We start from the raw sequence: 21,175 nt of genomic DNA, 5'->3' as shown, positions 1-21,175 counted from the left end.
AAGCAAAGAGCACCTCATCCTCATCTATTACTAATAGTAAGCTAAGCTGAGCGTTTTGGATCTCTCAAAAGAGGGAGAGAGAGGGAGAGAGCGCGAGCGAGCGATAACTGACAAAGAATGATGATCATCGAGCCATCGATCGCTGTCCGATTTACCTACGCTTCCGCCACTCGCTCCCCCGCCGCCGCCGCCGGATTTCGTACTCTCTCTTTACACACACAACACGCATTTTCTCTCTCTCTCTAAAACAGTTACTATCTCTTGTATCATTCGGACTGCGATTTTAGAAACGACAACGTTTTGCAGTTTTGCTAGTTTTGATTTGTGCGCTCTTTCATTTCACTTACAAGTTCTCTCTCTATTTTATTTTTTCAGATAAAAGATCACTGTGGAGTGCCGATGATGTAAATGCAGCAGGTTCCGTTGCTTCGTACCAGCTTGCATGTACGTGCGGTTTCGAAGCTCCGTGGTATGTTCGATTTAACAGTTCACTTTTCTGATGTGCTATTCTACGAACTTGAGGATAGAGATGCAAACAACAGCTATTGGTTTTTCTTTTTTGTTTTTGTTTTTGTTTTTGTTGATCCAGAAAAATTCAGTAAAAGTATAAATAACTTTTTTCAGAAGCTAAGTATCAGTAGCTGACTAGCTTCTGATGCATTTGTCACTTTGTCTGAGGAAAATGTTTGGTTAGAAGTTATTTTGAACTCTAATATTAGTTTATCTAAACGCTCCTAAATGATTGATAAACACACGTTATATTTTAATTGAATTTTGCATTCTAGCACGAAAAATATTTGTAATTACCGACGGGAGCATGTCTTGCGCATTTGTAATATAATCTTCTCCTTTGTAGCAAAGTTTCTGGTTATGTTTTCGTTCTTACTGTTTTTTCTTTCTTATTTTCTTTTTTGTCAGTGGAAATACTTTAGAATGTGATGAGTTCACAAAATGTAAAAATATTGTGATGCTTCAATTCTAGCTGTCTATTTATGTTGAAATTTTGTTCTACCTCTCTAATGCTAAATGTGATGAATAGAACAATACATAATGAATTTATATTATTATATAGGATAAGACGTCAAAAATACACTGGCACTCCATTCATAAAAAGGAACAAATATGTAAAGAATAGAATTCGAGTATCATCAGAGAATCTGGGCTCGCCTCAGGATCCTGTCAAGAAAGATGAAAAGTCATCCTATCATCCATTTGAAGAAATTGCCATGTCAACATCTGAGAATACTGAAGATGCTAGGCTTACAGCAGCAGAAACAAGTAGAACAATTATTGAGGTATAAATTTATATCAATTTTTGCAACTATAATTTGGGAAACATTTAGCCATTTAGGCTTCATATTGAAATGCTATTTGTATGACGTAGAGAAAGAAGAAATTCACTCTTTGGAATAAATGTGTGGTCTCGCTTATTGTAATATGACATCAAGCACAATATAAACTCATGTTCTGAAAAAGTTGATTAGCTGAATTTGAGGAAATATATATCAAGCAGCACATCCATTGCTTTTCATTCTCGTCATTGCAATGTAGAATGCATAGCTAAAAATTACTTATGCATACCATTTTTAGGTTAACAGCAAAGCAACACTGATGTTCACAAGTGTGATTAACGATGTGGTTCATGAAAATGTTGTTTGGCCAGATATGCCTTATTTGACTGATGATCGAGGAAGTAAGTGAAGGCCATATGATATAATTTCTTATGTATTAGTTGTTTCATGCTGAGAAGCTTCATCCATCAAATCAAATGCTATATGCATTGCAGATATATACTTCCAGGTGAAGAACAGTGATGATGTTTTGCAATCTCTAACTTCAGAGAATAATTTTGTGGTATGATCGTGTCTTTAATATTTTATATGGTGCCCCATAATTTCCTTAGAAAAGTGACAATTGTGTCTCTTTAACATTTAATGATTTTTTGGTTGTGTTGCTCTTACTGTACCTTGTAGCAAGTTATTGTTGGTGTGGATGCCATGGAAATGTTGTCTGAGATGGACTTATCAGGTCCCTCAGAAATTGGTTTTGGGATTGAAGAAATTGATGATCAAGATACTGATGATACAGATGACAGTGATGAAGAGGATGAAGATGAGGATGAGAATGAAGAATATGATTCGGTCTGAATTTACTTCTAAATTTTATTTTTAAGGTTATTCCTAAGCTTTCCTTTCTAAACTATTCATTAATTTGTATACTCGTATTTGCAGGAATGGGTGACTGTTGTTTCCGACAACGATGAGCAAGAAGATGCAGATGAAACACTTGAAGACTGGGCAAAGTTGGAGACTATGCGCTCTTCTCATCCAATGTATTTTGCCAAAAAATTGGCTGAGGTATCAATTAGTGTTAGAATGTTCATCATATGGAGTTTGGAAGTATGAATTTTTGTCTTCTAAGTTAAAGGCCTTCACATAGCATTTTTCCATTGCAAATTTACTTGATTTATTGCTACATATTAACTTTTTTATTATATTATATATTATTATTTTCTAGAGTGCTTCTGATGATCCAATTGATTGGATGGAGCAGCCTCCAGCTTGTGTAGCTATCCAAGGGGTTATAAGACCTGCTTTTATTGAAGAACATTCTACAATACAAAAGCATCTATCTACCAATCAATCAGATAATTCTGACATAACTGAATCTGTGAAGGGGGAAATCGGTGTTATTAATGGTCATGTGCATAACTCAATGTCATCTAAAGATAATACGGCAGAACAGGTGGAGAATAATGAGAATAGTGATTTGCCTTTCAATGAGACTTCATTTTACAAATTGGAGATGATTAAGATTCAAGTGATTTCAGCACATGGACATCCTGTAAGTTTTGGTTATATTCTGAACAAGCACAAATTGATTATGCACAATGTAATTCAATGATACTGATGTTTTAGTTAGCAATTTTTGACATTTTGGTGTTCAATGGATAGTACCATTGCACCAAGATATATCAACCAGAGTTTTTGTTGCTTCATGTTCTATGGATTATATTATGAAAAAAAAATCTCTAACTCTTTAATACAATGGTTAAACTAAGCAGCACACAGATTAGATGTTGGAATTACATTAATTAGCAGAAACTAAATCTCCTAACTTTTAGCCTTTTTAGCCTAGTGTAATTAGTGAGACACATTCTTCATCCATATGCGTAATACATATACAATACCTAAGAATATTGCACTTTGATGCCTGTGCATAGGATGTGTTATTTGGCCTTTTTGTTGGAAAATAAAATGTTAATCTGGTTTTCTGCAGACCGACGTTGAAATAGAAGACTACGGCAGAGCTCAACCTGATGCTCTTGCACACTCAGCCTCCAAAATAATAGCTCGTTTGAAAGCTGATGGGGAAAAGACCTTACAGGCCTTTAAGTCCGTGTGTTGGAGATACAAGAGTATCCAAGTAGAGGTAATAAATAAACTCTTGAATAGTTTGTTTTAGGCTCTCTTTTTACTGTGTACTCCCTGCATTCTTAATTAATTGTCATCTTCACTATTTTGGTACAATTAATTAAGAACTGAACGAGTAATTTTCTATAAACATTTTTCTTGCCAGTTGGAATAGTTAAGTGGTTATGTTATGCACGTTAGCATAGAGTTGGGTTTGATTCATTTTTTCATTAAGACGTAAAGTTATCTTTTTCAATTTCATCAAACAGTTAAGAACAATGTAATCCATTACCTTATTGCTTTTCATTAATATCTATTTAGAAATATTACTTTTCATTACAACCAGTTATGATCAATTTGATCTTCTTGTTTCAATTTGTTGCAGGAGGCACAACTTATTTCTGTAGACTCCCTTGGGTTTGATCTAAGAGTTTGTTCAGGAACTCAAGTTCAAACCCTGAGATTTACATTCAAAAAGAGGGTATATGAGTTTATTTCATAGCTACAAGTTCTGATGTCTTAATTTTTTTCGAGTTTGGATATTAGTATTGCTGTGCATTATACCTCCTCCAAACTCCAACTAAAACGTTTTGCATATCTTTGACTCAAATTTTTGAAAAGAAAACGGGCTTCTCTCTTGACCCCCACTATCATTCATTTCAATTACTTTACAGGCCACTTCAGAGTACAGTGCAGAGAGACAACTCAATGAATTATTATTTCCTATAAATCACCCAAAAGCTGCAAAAAACGAAGCACCCCCCTCCAAATAAAAGCCGAAATCTTCTGATTATCTCGAGTAAGTTTTGTACTTGTATGCCTATATGCCATTGGCCAATGATTGTGTAAAGAAGTAAAGGCCAGCCAATGCATACGGAGCAAATCAGGTGATGTAATTTTGTATCGCATTTAATTGTTTTAAAGTAATTATTTTTCACAGTTGTTTCCTAATCTATTCAACATTCTTTTACAAAAGCATATTATGTGCACACAAAATCAGCCACCATCACCATATATTTATGTATAAATAGTTAAATACATGTATTGTTTAACTTATTTTTTATATTTTAACATATTTTATACTGTGGATGTATTTTGATGTACACATTCACTGAAGATTAGACAGAAAACGTAAGCAACACGAGAGATTAGACAGAATATAAGCTAAATGTATAATTTATTTTTTAATTATAATGCCATATTGCCATGATCAATTCAGTGGCACACACGGAAGTGAAAACCTTGAAAGTTGAAACTCTTTCATTTACAAACGCCAAAATTCGGGCAATTTACTTAAATGAAATAAACGGATGAAATTTTTACGCAATTACAACACTTCAGAAGTATTTATCTTTGTATCCTTTTATAATTCTATGTAATCCGTGAAACCTTTCACATTATAGCCTTTACACACAAGGCACTTGAGAATTGTTTATCTTTGTGTCCTTTTACAATTCTATGTAATCTGTAGGAACTTTTCACATTATAGCGTTTACACATAAGGCGAGCCTTTACACACAAGGCACTTGAGAATTGTTTATCTTTGTGTCCTTTTACAATTCTATGTAATCTGTAGGAACTTTTCACATTATAGCGTTTACACATAAGGCGAGACGGACAAATGAAATAACTATTTAACTAATTTAAATTGATTAAAATAAATACTAATTTTATTTTTAATATTTTTAAATTATAAAAATTTATAATAATAATTACTATATAATGTTATGTATTATTCTATACAATAATACAAAGTATAGAAACATACACTAGTTGAGGACAAAAATTTGACTTTTATATAATAGAATAGATAATATATTTCAAATACTAATTTGAGAATAGTCATGATATTTTTTCTATTAATTATGTTTAGAAATACAATATTAGAGTTATGACTTCTATATATATATATTTTTTATCAAATGTATTATGTTTTTAATCAGGATAATTTTTACTTTTTTAATTTAAACTTTTATTATTGTGATTTTCCATTATCTGAATGAGTTGGTGATTCAAATGGTATAACTCCCGTAGTGGAGCAAAGTGATGTATATGTTAAAAACGAAATGAGTATTACATATATGTGTGAGGTCTTGATTTGCATTTCTGATAGTTATATAGCATTTTTGATAGTAAAATAAAGCATATATGAACAAGTTGAAGAAGTTAGTCATTCTCGTTCAAAAGCTATTGTTGCGGTTGCTTGGATTCATCCCACCAACGAACGGAGAACCGTGAAATAAACGGGCCGGAAGAGAGGTCCCGTCCCGTGGAAATGACTAATATATATATTAGTTCCGAGAAAACAAAACCCTAATCTTATGCCACTGCCGTCACTCCTCTTTTAAAATTCAAATCCTCCCTCACAATCAGCCCAGAAATTCGCACCTCTCTGGCTCTCTTCTCGCCGCCGTCTGACACCCTCCTCCTCTCTCCCGACACGCTCCTCTCCTGTTACCGCCACTGTCTCTCACTCTCACGATCTCACCGCAAAATCGTCGTCTTCCCGCGTCTGAGGGCTGAGGCAGAATCGTCGTTGCCATCTCTCGTCGGAACCTGAACGTCGGCTCCTCCAGCCTGCTCTTCGTCGCCGCCTCCACCCCGGTCTTCTTCGCAGCTTCCGGTCCAGTATCCGTCACCGCCTCCAGCAAGATCTTGGCCGATTTTCATCGCCGTTGCAGAAGCATCTTCGCCGATTTTCAATGTTAATGGTAATTCTCACAACAATAACAACATCAACTCCTCTTCGGAGCTGAACAACAATGTTTATTCTTCATCTTCTTCCTCCACCTCACCCAAAGGTAAACAATAAAAAATACAACTTAACCTCTAACTTTTTCTTTCTGTTCTGTCTTTTTTTTTCCTCTCTCTCTCTCTCTCTTTATTTTTTTTTGCATTTTTTTTTATTTTTGATTTGTGTGTGTGAGTGTTGGTAACTGCTGCTGCTGTTGTGATAGACGCGGAAGCTGCATTTTACAGGGAGCTATGGCATGCGTGTGTAGGTCCTCTTGTTACAGGTCCAACAGAAGGAGAAATAGTTTTCTATTTCCCTCAGGGACACAGAGAACAGGTAAATCACAAAAAAAAATCCATGCTTTATATTCATAATTTCATTTCCATCTATGTTTTACTATGTTCGATTTTGAAAAAATCCCCAAAAAAAGTTACAAAATTTTCTAGTGGAGCTTGAGCTCAGATTTGGTCAAAATTTGCAACTGTTTCACTCAAGTTTTCTTCAAGTTGAGCTAGATGGCTTCGATTTCTTTTTTTTTTTTAAGAAATAAAAGAAAATTTGTTTTTGGGTTTTGGGATTTCTTTGAAGTATGTGTTTTTGGGGTTTTGTCAACTTATGAGGTGTGTGTGTTTGTTTTTGGTGGCATATGAAATTAGGAGGAGGCGTCAACAAATCAGGTGGCTGACCAACATATGCTGTGTACGACCTTCCTTCTAATATCCTTTGTCGGGTCATCAACGTGCAGCTCAAGGTAGTGTTCCCTGATCCATATTATGCTCAAGGTAGTGGCTAATTTTTTGGTCCTTAGAAAGAAAAATAAATAAATAAATAAAGAATTCATGTGCTTTTTGAAGCTTAAGAGGAATGTCATGTTATGTTTGTTTGTTTCAGGCGGAGCCCGACTTGGATGAGGTGCTTTCCCAGATTACCTTGCTTCCGGAGCAAAATGTATGTTTTCTCAGCTTTGTTGTTTAGTTTTGGAAAATTATGGAATATGGTTCTTGTGTTTGCTTGTTTTGGTTTTGGTTTTGAATGTTGTGTCGTGATGGCAGCAAGATGAGACCGTCGAGAAAGAGCCTCCGCTGCCACCACGGTGTCATCGTCCCTTGCACTTAGATAAATGGAGCCTCAGGTAAATTAATTGCTGGTTTTTATTTCTTTTAATTTGTTGATTTGTTACTGGCTGATTTTTTGTTATGAGTATCTGTTCTGATGGCGGGTCGGCTTCCACTATCCTAGGCTTTTCGAAAAGCTTGTTTGCTAAACAGCTTGGGTCGTAGACCTCCAAGAAAGCCTATAAAGTCCAATAGGCATCTTTTTCACTGTTATATTTATTTAGTGTTTAGCCTACCTTTGTGTCTTGTTACAATTCCTATTACAATTCTATGTAATCCGTGGAAATCTCTCACGTTTTCGCGTTTATACATAGACCGTGGTAACCTACTACGGTTTATGAAGAGAATATAAACGTAAATCTTGGTTATTTAATACGGTTTATAAAGAGAAGATATGTACACATAATTTGTGGTAACCTGCCACGGTTTATGATGAGTAAAAATTTTATATATACACGGTGAGTTTCATTGTGTTGTAAAGGAGTATTTTTACAATGGTAAGTGAGGATGAGAGTTTCTTATTGCTAGTACATTGCTTTAAGAAAATTCAAAGAAGCAAGAAATACGGTGTGAAGTTCACTGACAGAGAATCGTTGAGTATATTGATCAGTTCATCAAGGAGTACCTTATCAGATCTAAAGAACTACATATTGTCAAAGCTTGGGGTATTTGGGAGCAAGTGGGTGAAGAAATTATTTTATAAGATTCCGATCGCAGTTGTGTCAACCGATGTTAAGAATGATACATTTGTGATGGCAACTGATGAAGATATTCGGGTTTTGTTTCATTGTCTTAGGAGTTCTCCAGAGGTCAGAATACACGAGATGTATGTGAAGTTGGAGGTTGGTGTCCATAGTTCAAGGGCATCAGCTCTGTTTTCTCACTCGACTGCCATGGGCGGTGCCTCTAGTTTGATGGCTCTGGCCGCACCAATTGATCTGTACGTTGCATCTCCTTATATTGCGGTTGATTTAGAACGTACAGAGGCAGTTGGTTCTGTATCATTCGAGAATCGTGGGGTTTGACATCAGATATATAGGGTGGATAACGGTCCTGATACTATTCCTAATGTTATAGGGGTCGGGGAACCTGGTCGAGTTGTGAATGCAATGGGGGATGATGATTCAGACATGATGATACCCTTTAAGTTCTAGCATACAGTAGTACTCTCCGCACTACTCCACTCTAAACTTGGAGGCTATGGGGCAATAGTTAGACGGAGATATTGCTGTTCGAAGTTCTTCTACAAAATTTCAAATTAGGCAATCATTCCATAATAAAGAGGAAGTTGTTTTGAGTGTGAAGGATTATAGCATCTGTCAAGCTGTTGAATACATGGTGTTAGAGTTGGATCATCTAATGGGAAATGCAAGGAATTCGGCAATGGTTGTAGTTGGTTGATTTGTTTCTCGCTTCGTGCGCAAAATTGCAGTTGGAAGGTGAGGATCTATCTGATGGTTAGGGCGGATGTTGCGGTTATGACAACGGAAGCCAATTATGGATTCAGGTCCAATTACAAGAAGGTTTGGATGGTAAAGCAGAAGGCAATTGCACAAATATACGAGGATTGAGAAGAGTTGTATGCTGAGTTGTTATGTTGGAGGGAGGAAATGCAAAGTTATGGCCTTTTTCTTGTCCAGCCTATGACAACATGTGACGCCACAGGAAGGTATCCTTGTTATCTCCGACGGGCATAATGGCATCAAAGCTGCCCTTGAGGCACCTGTGGTGGTTGACTACCTCTTTGTGATTTTTGAACGTTCTGTATTTGTTATGTGGCGGCAAATTTTAGCTTGAGCTTCAAAAGTTAAGATGCTAGAAGAATGTTGGTGAATGTCGCCTATGCGAAAATCGAAGCAGAATATGATTACTGGTTTGACATTATGCGGATTAAGAATCCGGTTATGTATGATTGGGCCAATCGGATGGAATATGACAAGTGGATCCAGCATCAGGATAGTAGGAGAAGATTTGGTCACACCTCAATATTAGCGAAATGTGTGAATTCTGTGCTAATGGGAACAAGGAACCCCCGGTAACGTCCTTGGTTAAGTCCACGTACAGGAACTGGGCATGAATTTTGTAGGCGTCAGTGAAAGCAATAGAGCGGAATGAGGGACATGAGATGCTTCATCATCACTTTATACAACGGCTACTTTCAGTTTTTGCATTACCCATGTTGTCACGCCATAGCATGTTGCGGCTACTCGCGTCTGAATTGGGCCTCATGTTCACGATGTGTATCGTATGACTGAGGTGTTCAATGTGTACAAGGAAGGGTTTGTGCCCCCTTTCGTCGAAGGACTCTAGCCGCTGTCATTCCAGATCCTAACATGAAGTGCGCAATAAATGGACGACCAAAGTCAACCAGAATCCAGGGAGGGTGGCATGGATCAGGCAGCTCCAAACTAACCGAAGCGTTGTGAGCTCTGCTGTCAACCCGGTCATACGTGGAGGAACTGTGACTAGCGATGACATATTGCTGCCAGAGATGCTTAGATTTTATGATTTTTTTTGTTGTACATTTCATTCTACAATGTATGTTTAAGTCGTTTAATACCCTAAATATGCATACCACAATATCATGATACATAAATACTATCAAATGGCTACACAACTTAATACTAATATTAAGTATCATCGTTATCAATGACAAAACCACTAAGCAAGTGAGACCCGGTGCCACATTAAATATTAAGTATCATCGTCGGTCTTTGTGGCGGTATGGCATTAAATGTTGATCCATAGTAAACCAAGGGTCATATGGAGTTTCTGCAAGTTGGTTGAGGTTCATGCCAAACTGAGGCTAAATACCCTGCATATGTGCCTGAACATCCTGCATCCGGAGCATTCAGCATTTGTGGCATATATGATTGAATATCCTGCATCTATGGCATACATATACAGGATGCTCAGCCACATATGCCACAGATGCTGTAAGCAGGATGTTCAGTCACGGATGTAGGGTGTTCAGCCTCAGTTTATTGTGGAATTCAACTAACCTGTAGATACTCCGTATGACCCATGGTTAACTATGAGTGGGACTCCCGCATTAGTATTTAGTGATATATTGCCACAGAGACCGATGGTGAGGCGTCATGCTTGATGTGGCACTGCGTCTCACTTGCTTGGTTTTGACATTGAGGACATGATACCATTAAGGATTCAGATTAGCATTGAGTTCTATAGTAATTTGATAGTACTTATGGTCCATGATATTGTGGTATGCGTGTAATGTGCTATTCACATGCATGTGTTGCGTATGTTTTATGAAATTTATATATGAACTCCTTTGTAACAAATTTGTTAAATTTGTTAGGAATCCATCATCGATAAAAAGTTAAAACATAAACATCGTGTATCAATTTATGCATGAAATGAAATATAACATGTTTGACGTTAATGATGGTATTAAACAAGTACAATGAAGTTAAACAACATGATAAACATACATAGTACAATGTAACAAAAAAAAAAAACATAACATCTAAGTATTCCTAGCAGTAGTTTGTCCTCGTTGGTCATAATTCCTCCGCGTATGATCAGGATGATGGCAGCTTTGGTTGGTTTGGAGTTGTCTGATCCACGCGCGCCTCATGTTTGGGTTTGGAATGACAGTCGGAGTAGCATATGGAGTTCAGAGTCCTTCGAGGATAGGGGCACAAACCCTTTCTTGTACACGTTGAACACCTTCAGAGTCCTTTGAGGATAGGGGCACAAACCCTTTCTTGTACACGTTGAACACTTCAGTTATACGATACTCATCACGAACATATCAGGCCCAATTTAGACGCGGCCCAATTCAAAAATCTGAACACTTTACCCATTAATTTTCGAAAATGAGGGCTGGGAATTCGAAGGTAAAATTGTGACATACCTCAGGAATCTTGGTGTGGGTTTTGTAGAGCTCGACACCGCGGTCGCAAACGATGCGTCAATTGGAGCTTCAGATCAGAAGTTATCAAGGATTGGATTTGGAGTTGAATGAGGGCAAAGGTTTCAAATTCTCCCACTCCCTTTCAACGTGTGTGTGGTGTTTTAGAGGGGAAAGAGAGCTGAGCTCTCTTAATTAAGAGAGGTTTGGTTGGGCCTTGGGTCTGGTTGGCCTGGTTTGGTTCGATCGGTCCAATCTTAGGTTGATTTTTTTAAAATTAGTGTCAAAATTCTCGCTTTGAATTTCTCTACCATATAAAACCGTGAAAACCTCATTTTTCAAATTCTATAATATATTTTAATTAATGGGTTAATTAACCATTAATTAACCGGGTTTTACATTTTGCCCAGAAAATTCGAATTCAGTTACCTGAGAATAGGTGAGGGTAGTCTGATCGCATTTTTTACTCAAGTTTCCTAATGTGCTCCTCAACACCGGCTCGGCTCCATGCCACCTTCACTAATGAACCTCTTTTTCGCGCAATTTCTTAATACTTGTGTCATCTATCCTAACCAGAGTTACTGGCAGAGTCAAATCTTCTCTTAACTGCACCGATTCTGGTTCTAACACGGCTAGCATCATGAGTGTACTTCCGAAGCTGCGACACGTGAAATACGTCGTGCAGATTCGAAAGGTAAGGCGGTAGAGCTATCCGATACGCCACCGGTCCAACCCTCTCATGAATCTGGAACGAATTGTGTATCGGGGATTCAGCTTCTATGTCTTAATCGCTCTACCTACTCTTGTTGTCGGAGTAACCTTAAGGAAATCATGATCTTCAAACTAAGGGTTTCTGCCGCTGATTGGCGTAACTCTTTTGACAGCTCTGAGCAGTGAGCATCTTATCTCTGATTTTTTTAACTTGCTCGGTAGTCTCAGCTATCAATTTTGGCCCTAACAGACTTTTCTCCCTAGTCTCATACCAGCATAGTGGAGACTGGCATTTTTTCCCATACAGAGCCTCATACGGAGCTATTCTGATGCTTGCATGGTAGCTATTCTAGGATTTGGATTGTTCTCTCAGATTGACTGTCTGTTTGAGGATGGTAAGCTGTACTCAAGCTCAAACGGGTCCTGAAAGCTTTTTGGAACGCACCCCAGGACCAATCAAGCTCTAAAACACACATATATAATGCCTAAACCACAGTATCACATAAAAACACAATAACTCAATCACCAAATTACAAAATTTCAAGTCTTCAGCTTAGGGTTGAGAATCTCACCTTACTCAAGGTCCAAGGGAACAAGAACAAGCCTTCCCTTCACGTTAATTTGATCCTATAACATCCAAACTCAAAAATCTCAATACTTTACCCACTAATTTTTGAAAATGAGGGCTGAGAATTCGAAGGTGAGACTGTGACTTACCTCAGGAAACTTGGTGTGGGTTTTGTAGAGCTCTAAATCAAAAGTTATCAAGGATTTGAGTTGGAATTGAATGAGGGCAAAGGTTTCACATTTCCCCTTCCCTTTCAACGTGTGTGTGGAGTTTTAGAGGAAAGAGAGAGCTGAGCTCTCTTAATTAAGAGAGGTTTGGTTGAGCCTTAGGCCCAACTTGGGTCCGATTGGCTCGTTTTGGCCTGTTCGGTCCAATCTTGGGTTGATTTCTTTAAAATTGGTGTCGAAATTCTCGTTTTAAATTTCTCTACCATATAAAATCATGAAAACCTCATTTCTCAAATTCTATAATATATTTTAATTTATGGATTAATTAACCATTAATTAACCGGGTTTTACACCGGTGGTCACTCGAAATAGAGGTGGCCAAGCAAGTGTGCGGAACGTTGTACCTCCTCACCTTCCAAGTGCCTTTTGCGCACGAAGCGAGATGCGAATCAACCAATTGCAACCTTTGCCGAACTCCTTGCATTTCTCATGATATTTCAGATGATCCGACTCTAGCACTCTGTACTCAACACCTCGACAGATGTTGTAATCCTTCACACTCAAAACAGCTTCCTCTTTATTCCGAATGATTGTCTAATCTGAAATTCTGTAGAAGAACCCCCCAACAACAGCATCTTCCTCTAACTGTTGCCCTATAGCTTGTAAGTTTTGAGTGAAGTGTGGAGAGTACTGCTGTGTACGTGGATTGGCACCTGTATCATCATTGCTGTCTCCAATTATATCAACAGGCTCCTGGTCTGAGTCATTGCATTCTCAAATACCCATGCGATGGCAGTCGAGTGAGGAACCGAAGCCTGAACTATGGACATCGACCTCCAACTGCGATAGAAATCTTATAGAATAATTTGTTCATCCACTTGCTCTCAAATACTCCAAGCTCTTTAGATTTAACAAGGTACTTGATGAACTGATAAATATACTCAACGGTTCTTTGTCAGTGAACTTCACACAGTATTTCTTGCTTCTTTGAATTTTTTACACTAAAAAACTCTTATCCTCACTTGTCATTGTGAAAATGTTCCTCTACAACACACTAAGATTTACATTGTATATATAGATTTTTTACTCATTATAAACCATAGCAGATTACCATAAGTTATGTGTATCTTTTTTTTATAAATTGTGTTAAGTTACCAAGACTTATGTTTATATTGTTTATTTCATAAATCGTGGTAGGTTACCACGATTTATATGTAAACGCTAAAACGTAGGAGGTTCCCTAGATTACATAGAATTGTAACAGGATATAAAGATAAACAGTTCTCAATTGTTACAATTGTGTAAATATTTCATCCGTTTATTCCATTTAAGTAAATTGTCCGAATGTTGGCGTTTGTAAATGAAAGAGTTTCAACTTTCAAGGTTTCACTTCCGTGTGTGCCACTGAATTGATTATGGCATGGCGTTATAATTAAAAAATAGATTATATATTCTGTATAATCTCTCATGTCGCTTACATGGACCTAATTTGCCAAAATTCTTGAGATGTTTGTGCTTTTATTCAGTATTTGATAAATAATAAAAAATGTGATTGTACCTGTGCTTGTAACTTTAAAAAGTTGAGTTATTTTTAAAAGTATTTAAAAAAATATTTTAAAATTAATTTATATTTATTAAAATTAAAATATCTAATAATATTATATATTAATAAATATTTAAAATTATTTTTAATTAGTTATTTTTAATTACGAACAAATTTTTTTCATTTATATCTATTATGATTGTTTTAAATTTTAAAAATGATCTTACTAAACATAATTATTGTTATTTATACCTATTAAAAATTATATTTAATTTACTAAATATAGCTATTATAATTTTTTAAAATTTACTTTTCAAAAACTAATTTTGATAAACTTTCTGAAAGATAAAAATGAAATAAAATGTCGGCTATTTAGTGCTAAACGATTATTTAGTATTTATTTCCTCTAGAAGCATTTGTAACGGGTGTCCATTTATATCCGTGGATTGCATCAGTATAACGAATCTTGAATCTCTCAACTGAAGAAGTGAAGAATATCATAGACCTCTTCTTCACTGCTAGAGTATCCTAAAAAAGACAGATTATTTACAATGAACATCAATTATCCTATCCTGAATTAGTTCATGGAGGTTGTCAGTTCCGCCTGAGATGCAGCCCTTTCAACCGCTAACCACCATTCAAGATCTCCATCATCATCATCGATTATCTTCTGCTTCAGCAAAAAGTAAAAATAAAAAATTATATTTGTAAGTGATAGATAGTGTAAGCATTTGATTTTTGGATAATGTTTATATGTAAAAATTTGATTAAAAAGTAATACATATACTTTAAAAATTACTATCAATATATACATATATTATTTTACATCTTAATTTATATTTTGTATTTCATTATATATTTTTTACAAATAACTATTCTAAAATCGAATTCAAACATGTTATATATATGCAAAAACAAGCACGCAATCACACTACATATACATAAAAAATTAATCACTAAATCATCTATTGATTTGAAATATATATTAAAATAAAAAATATACATTAAAAATAAATTTATAACAAATATATTTATATATTTATACATAGTAATTAAAAAATTTTCTTACATAGAGATCAAATTTTTCTCTGAACTGTTTTTGTGCACTTTCTAAAAATTTAAATAGTCACAAAAATTTAAACCTAACAAATAAGCCATTTGCTAAATATGAAATTTTTTTTTACTTACAAAAAATAATATAATATGAATGATGTAACAACAAATTAGTAAAAATTACTTTCATATTAACAATATAAATAATCATTCAAAAGAACAGATATGATTATATGGATTATATAAATCTGCATTAAAATTAAACTCTTGTATTTATTGATTTTTTTTCATACCTTCAAATCATTCAAAGACTATTTTACCGCTAATATTTTTCAAAACTCTTTTAAATACGAGTAGTTAACTCTTTTATTTGATACCGCCAAATTTCATTCTTCTAGACTTAGTCCTTCCAGTTTTATTCCAAATTGGTCCGCATTATATAACAAGACCGATCAAAGCATTGCGTATAGTTTTTTAACGAAACATTTTCTATTTGTTTAACTGCATTTTAAATACGATTAAGATGGACAAACCACAGTACTCGGTTCTGTCTTGGTTTGCTTCTCAATCTCTTCGGCAACTTTCACGACATCTAGCCACCAAGAATCATTGCAGTTGTCGTCGACATCCTCTTCATATTGTAAAATTTTTTCTTTCTCATTATGTATTGTCTGTTCATCATCTAATATCTCAGAACCACATACAACGGAAGAATTGGCGAAGACATGAACTGGAATTTGTCGCAAGGGAGATCTGTACCCTGGTCCGATTGGTTAGCATGTTAATAACGGAGTTAAGAATTGCGTGTCAAAAGAGTCTACATATATATTAAAATGAAAATCATATTAACCTCTGCAATCAGGATCATGACATTTCTGGTAATATACTGCCCTTCTCAGATCAACGACATATATCACTGCACCAGTAAAGAAAATCATATCAAACGTATTGGTAAGTTGCATTCAGATAAACAATGAAATGAAAGACATATGGTGCAGGTGCAGCCATTTTTGTGAGACAGAAACATGAGTAATGTTCCTGACCTAGCTACATTTACAACCATAATTATAAGTCAAGAAACCTCCTGCCTAACATAAAGAACTCATAACAGGGACATAATTTAAACATCACGCATGTGCAGACTGTAGTTGAGTAGAAAAAAATACATGCAAAAGAGTAAGAACTTCCAGGAGAATTACCATTATTGCTTTTATGGTGTCTGCCAATTCGCTCACAGTATCTATTTTTTGTCATGCTGTAAACCATCAACCCAAATTCAGAGAATAAATACCAGCTGTGTATTTTTCCTATAATTGCAGCAAACTATCAGCAGTGAGCAGGATCAGATTGAAACCTGGAGCTTCAAAGTTCAGTGATAGTATGTATCTGGAAGTTAACAGTAATTGTGGATACAGAAAAAATGAGAGCAGACATTATCCAATAGATAGCATGGGAGTGCGAGGAATTTGTCAAGATGAAATCTATGCATATTGAAAATATGATATAACAAAGCATGCCTGGTATATTTCCAACAGAGGCCACAGATAGAATAAATTTGTCCAGAAATGGGAATGGTGAATTTCCAACGAAGTATGTTGTTGAAACCTCACTGCTGCAAGTATTCAGCGTAAACTCCGAAGGAATTTGGCATGAAGTTCCCGAATTGCAATTCAGCTGTCAAAATATAACGTGATAAACGGTTTTTCTGAGCACATACCAAATTTAAATAGTTGTATTATAATAAATAAATAAATTTTACGAATTGAAATGAAAGGTATGCTGCAATTTTACAGTTAGTAAGATTTTTGAGCTGAGAGTACACAAATTTGATGCCGTGAACGTCTTTTTATAAAATTTATTTAAAGAGCAAAACTACCTCTGTATCAAAATGCAGAGTCTTTACACAATCGAGGTATGGTTTGCAGACCAAAAGCTTTTCACAATCAACATCCATATTGCAAATCAAGGAAGCCTTAAACACTTCTTCATCATCCTGTCACTTAGAGATATTGTAACAAAAAAAAACCTAGTGAACAAAAAAAAATCAGCATCGAGAACAATACACGGAATGCAGTCATACATTCACTATTTTTCTCATAATACCGAGAAATCTACATTAGTACGATCCTAGAAGTCTAGAACTCTGTCAACAACAGGACATCTTAGATGATAAGCTGAACCTTAAATTTTACACTGTTTCAGTTCGGTCCTATTCCATATTACACTATCGAAACTGGAATATTTAAGTTTTCTATCTTAAGAAAATTCTTCTTTTTTATCCCAAAAAAAGTTGGGTTTTCTTTCCTATTTTTTGAATGAACCTGCTTCTAAATAAGACTAATTTGATAGTGCAATTTGAAATAGAAATTCAGATGAAAACACCATACCAAGTTCTTAGACTTGAATCGCCCTGTTGGTAGAAGAAAAGAATTCTTTCCCGCCTTTGAAGATAAGAAAAGGCGGAAACAACGATTCCGAGTATATACAGCGGTGTCCACAAAAAGATGGCTTGTAGATCCATTGCAGCTTGAATCTTTCATAATAAACAATTTTTCAAAGCTTTTATCTGTCTCCCTTGCATTTTGAATTCTTGAGCATATCTGGTAACACGTCATCATGAAGTGAGAAAGGTTGGTAGTTGATATTCCTAGTTTTCTACGAAAGAAATACCGTAGGAAAGGTGCATATTCCAAAAACATTGTCATAAAAAGTACTCAACGTTAATGATACTTACTGTATTAAATTCAAACTAAGGCTCACTTTATGCAAGAGTGAGAGAAAGAAATAAGTGAAATCTCAATAAACAATAGAAAACCATTAAGATCTAAATTTCTCTCTAGCCAAGACAGGATCTGCATATTCATACTTACTTCGGAAACAAAAGCTCCTGCATGAGAGTTATCCTTAAAAGAAACTTTTGGTATGCGAATGATTAGATGACGAGAGAACTTCTCTGTGTACAAGATAAGAGATGATAAGGCTCGTATCATATTTGTTAAAAATTAGAACTAAAGTCATGGTTGCTTAAACTTTACTTATAATAGTAAGTACTTAATGTGTCACTCAGTCCAAAAGTTCAACTATGTAATCTTAATTGTTGATTATTAAGTAGTAAAGCAATTAGTGCCAAATTGTCGGTGTCAGTGTCAATGGAGATCAGTTAGACACAAATCTTCCATGTATTAGATTAAGTGAAAAATAAAGAAAAATGTGAACCTATAAAGAAGACTTGAGAAAACCTCATAACCAAGAATTCACGTCAAGTGAACATTGCAAGAAAAGGAATATAAGCATGCACCAAAAGCACACTAAAAAGTCATACCTTTGGTTGAAGAATCAAGTTCTACTATCCAATCAAGGTTCCCATGGATTGAATATTTTTCCTGAAAAGCTTCTAGGACTACTAATATAAAGAGGTCCACCATCTCATCTCCATCCTTTCCAATGTTGACTCTCTTATCGAACTCCAAGTCAAAATAAAGGTGGCATGGTAAACCCTGAAGGCAAAGAAACTTTAGGACCGGTGGAAAAAGTAAATATGTTCAATTGTTCATGCACCAATATCACTGCAATGCCACTACCATTTGTTCCAGTTAAATTATTGAATATGAAACAAACAAAGTTATTTACCTCTTGAATGACTTCATAGTGATGACGGAATTTTGAATCCATGTTTTTGTACCTGAGTGTACATAGAGAGTGCTTACATCAGTAATGCAAAAATACAGGGACATAAATGATAAATCTCTCTCATTACTCATTTGGTAACAAACAATACAGTATATAAGAAACAAAGCATATGAAAAGCAACCTTCGCCAGAATTCTGTATACGTAGACACAAGGAACCTTCTTTGTCCATTGAAGTGGTCTTGATAGCTGAAAACATGAACATCCTCTTGGTCTTTGGCAAACTTCATTGCTTCATCCTGCCTTGGAAACGTAGCCCAAACTTCCTTCCTAAGCAAATACAAATCAGGAGTCAAATCATATTCTGATACAGCGAAATAAGAACAAGAATAAACAAGTGAACACAGTAAAAGGTTGAACCAGCATCCGAGATAACAACCTTAACATCAATTTATTTTGCTGAGATAGATCAAGACGAATCTCATGTAGCAATCGCCATAACCGGATTGGTTTTTTGGGAGGCACACCACAAGGAGACCCATAGAATACACTTGGAGAAAGCTGCTTCCCACGATTAAACCATTTTGCTTTAGCTGCTGCAGATTTTAGCTGAAATTTCAAGGCAAGGTAATTTAATTTGCTACGAGCTAAATTGCATAGATGTGGATACAAACTTCAGGAACTATATGAAGCAAACAAAAAATACCTGAAGTGGATACACTATCTACACTTCAAACAGAAATATCCGTAACCTAATAGCAAACCGCAGAAATTTTGGAGCAGTGCTACTCTACTAATTGTGCTAGTTTGGCTTAAATGAATTAAAAGATTCAATAAGAAAATTTCAAAAATAATAAAGGAAAGAAAAGATGAACCTTATACAATTGTGTAGAGTTCAACTACAAGCCACTATATTAGCATCAAGTAAGACACAACAACGATATGTAATCGGTGAAGCATACAAAATATAGAGGCAATTATTAGACCATTTGGCCAGTACTCCCAAGAGTCCTCCACAGACAAACAAGCCCAAATAAGATGATCAATAACTCTACATTTTTCTTTTATTATTCTAGAATGTGTGAGTTAGCTTTTATTCTTTAATCTGTTAGTATCTTATTAGAATATTCCACAAATTAGAAAGATTTGCTTGATATGATTGTACTTGTGATGAGCTGGTAGAAGTATAGAAGCGAATACAGATCAATGATGCAGAACAGAAGCGAATAATCTAACTCACTCTCTCTATTGAAGACTGCAAGTTTGTCGCATTACTGCATGTTGAAGGCGTTTTCTGTTCTCCGCCAACTGATCCACCACTTGCCGGAGATCGTGACGGCAATTCATCGTTCCTCAAACCGCCATTCTCAGATCTGCTTTTACTTCTTTTCCTTTCTCTCAGAGCAGATGCTGAAACAACAATACATTCTCACAGTCATATATATGCTCGGCAGCATCAACATGAAAGGAACTATCAAATTCATATCAAATCGAAATTTGAAGCGTATAAATAGTTTCTTCTTCTTTATTTTCTTTCTTTTGTCCTTTCCAAGATTAGTTGAATTTCCTCGAGAAAAACAAACAGAAAATGAGAATGCGAATATGTACCGGGAGGGGATAAACCGCACTTGAAGTTTGCGAACAAGCGATCGACGTCCTCCATGCTGTTATTACTTTTTCTGATTCCTGTCATATGTTTTTTTCTTTTTTCTGTTCACTTCTTTCTCTTTTGTTCTTCTCTGAGAAATGAGAATTCTTCTCTGACTGGGAAATAGGTAATGTTTTTCACTTTTCTCTTCTCGATTGTTTTGAAGGGGCGGGAATTTGAATTCCGCGGACGAAATGGAAAATCTTCGGGTTTTTATATTGGGCCTTCATGTCCCGGGCATTTTATTTGTCCGATTGTTGGGCTTTTTGTTAGCCACTATCTTAAAAATTGGACCCAAAAATTGGCCCAGAAGTACCTTTAAGTGTCCAAGACTCCAAGTCCAAGGTCCCTATCATTGACTTCACGTGAGTTTGGATTTCAGTTTGTAAATAATAGTTTGTGTAAAATTGATTTTGCAAACTTGATTTTGATGAAAAATAAATTTGTATTAAAGTGATTTATATTTGGTAATCTTTATATCAAAATGGATTATAGTAAAGTAAATATTGTTTAGATTGCACTACTCAAAATTACTTTTAGATAAAAAATTACTAAAATAAACATCAACTTAAATAAATTTTTTATATTATTCTATCATTTTAATTTAGATATTTAAATAGATATTATTATCTTACTAAAATAAAAATAATATATAAAAATTGACAAAATATATTTTTATATCAAAAGCAAAAATAATATATGAAAAATATATCAAAATATA

At 35.4% G+C, this 21,175-nt stretch overlaps 2 protein-coding genes and 1 long non-coding RNA gene across 10 annotated transcripts; 2 read left to right on the top strand and 1 right to left on the bottom strand.

Annotated features, from left to right (window-relative positions):
* Window positions 1-25: 25 nt before the first annotated feature.
* On the top strand, window positions 26-5,026 carry LOC107491092 (uncharacterized protein At3g49140). 4 transcript variants are annotated; one of them, XM_021143578.2, is made up of 11 exons: window positions 26-199; window positions 376-469; window positions 1,073-1,295; window positions 1,591-1,693; window positions 1,787-1,854; window positions 1,974-2,141; window positions 2,232-2,357; window positions 2,554-2,844; window positions 3,280-3,432; window positions 3,799-3,894; window positions 4,088-5,026. In XM_021143578.2, exons 1-11 carry the CDS (start codon window positions 118-120, stop codon window positions 4,184-4,186), a joined length of 1,503 nt encoding a protein of 500 aa, XP_020999237.1. In that variant the 5' UTR covers window positions 26-117; the 3' UTR covers window positions 4,187-5,026. The 4 variants fall into 4 exon arrangements, with proteins under 4 accessions (XP_020999237.1, XP_015967342.1, XP_052117859.1 ...); XM_016111856.3 differs by having other exon boundaries at window positions 27-199; window positions 2,518-2,844; XM_052261899.1 differs by having other exon boundaries at window positions 70-250; window positions 2,518-2,844.
* Window positions 5,027-5,429: 403 nt separating this feature from the next.
* LOC107491093 (uncharacterized) lies at window positions 5,430-16,608 on the top strand. Of its 5 annotated transcripts, none has more exons than XR_008009454.1 (6): window positions 5,430-6,214; window positions 6,371-6,483; window positions 6,804-6,898; window positions 7,039-7,095; window positions 7,200-7,279; window positions 16,498-16,608. It is a non-coding gene; the product is annotated as an uncharacterized LOC107491093 (long non-coding RNA). The 5 variants fall into 5 exon arrangements; XR_008009452.1 differs by lacking the exon at window positions 16,498-16,608 and adding an exon at window positions 14,581-14,719 and having other exon boundaries at window positions 5,431-6,214; XR_008009453.1 differs by lacking the exon at window positions 16,498-16,608 and adding an exon at window positions 8,059-14,058 and having other exon boundaries at window positions 5,431-6,214.
* Window positions 14,657-20,573, bottom strand: LOC107491094 (uncharacterized). The gene is made up of 14 exons (XM_021143576.2): window positions 20,415-20,573; window positions 20,047-20,216; window positions 19,246-19,415; window positions 18,990-19,136; window positions 18,809-18,860; window positions 18,501-18,675; window positions 18,049-18,131; window positions 17,566-17,778; window positions 17,055-17,171; window positions 16,696-16,852; window positions 16,378-16,485; window positions 16,029-16,094; window positions 15,712-15,938; window positions 14,657-14,795 (listed from the first exon to the last, which is right to left on the bottom strand). The coding sequence occupies exons 1-14, from the start codon at window positions 20,497-20,499 to the stop codon at window positions 14,703-14,705; spliced, it is 1,863 nt and encodes a 620-aa protein (XP_020999235.1). The 5' UTR covers window positions 20,500-20,573; the 3' UTR covers window positions 14,657-14,702.
* Window positions 20,574-21,175: the final 602 nt, after the last annotated feature.

Source organism: Arachis duranensis, chromosome 5 (genome assembly GCF_000817695.3).
Source record: "Arachis duranensis cultivar V14167 chromosome 5, aradu.V14167.gnm2.J7QH, whole genome shotgun sequence".
In the NCBI taxonomy this organism is placed as follows: Eukaryota; Viridiplantae; Streptophyta; class Magnoliopsida; order Fabales; family Fabaceae; genus Arachis; species Arachis duranensis.
This window is presented reverse-complemented; position numbering and strand designations above follow the sequence as displayed.

Excerpts from the sequence above, each read along its gene's own strand:
- LOC107491092 (XM_016111856.3), top strand. The coding sequence starts at position 118 with ATGATGATCATCGAGCCATCGATCGCTGTCCGATTTACCTACGCTTCC. Across the intron at positions 200-375 it reads CGCCGCCGCCGCCGGATTTC|ATAAAAGATCACTGTGGAGT; the intron begins GTACTCTCTCTT and ends TTATTTTTTCAG. Across the intron at positions 2,142-2,231 it reads AGAATGAAGAATATGATTCG|GAATGGGTGACTGTTGTTTC; the intron begins GTCTGAATTTAC and ends TCGTATTTGCAG.
- LOC107491094 (XM_021143576.2), bottom strand. The coding sequence starts at position 20,499 with ATGACAGGAATCAGAAAAAGTAATAACAGCATGGAGGACGTCGATCGC. Across the intron at positions 17,779-18,048 it reads CAGGAGCTTTTGTTTCCGAA|ATATGCTCAAGAATTCAAAA; the intron begins GTAAGTATGAAT and ends ACGTGTTACCAG. Across the intron at positions 17,172-17,565 it reads GATTCAAGTCTAAGAACTTG|GATGATGAAGAAGTGTTTAA; the intron begins GTATGGTGTTTT and ends TCTAAGTGACAG.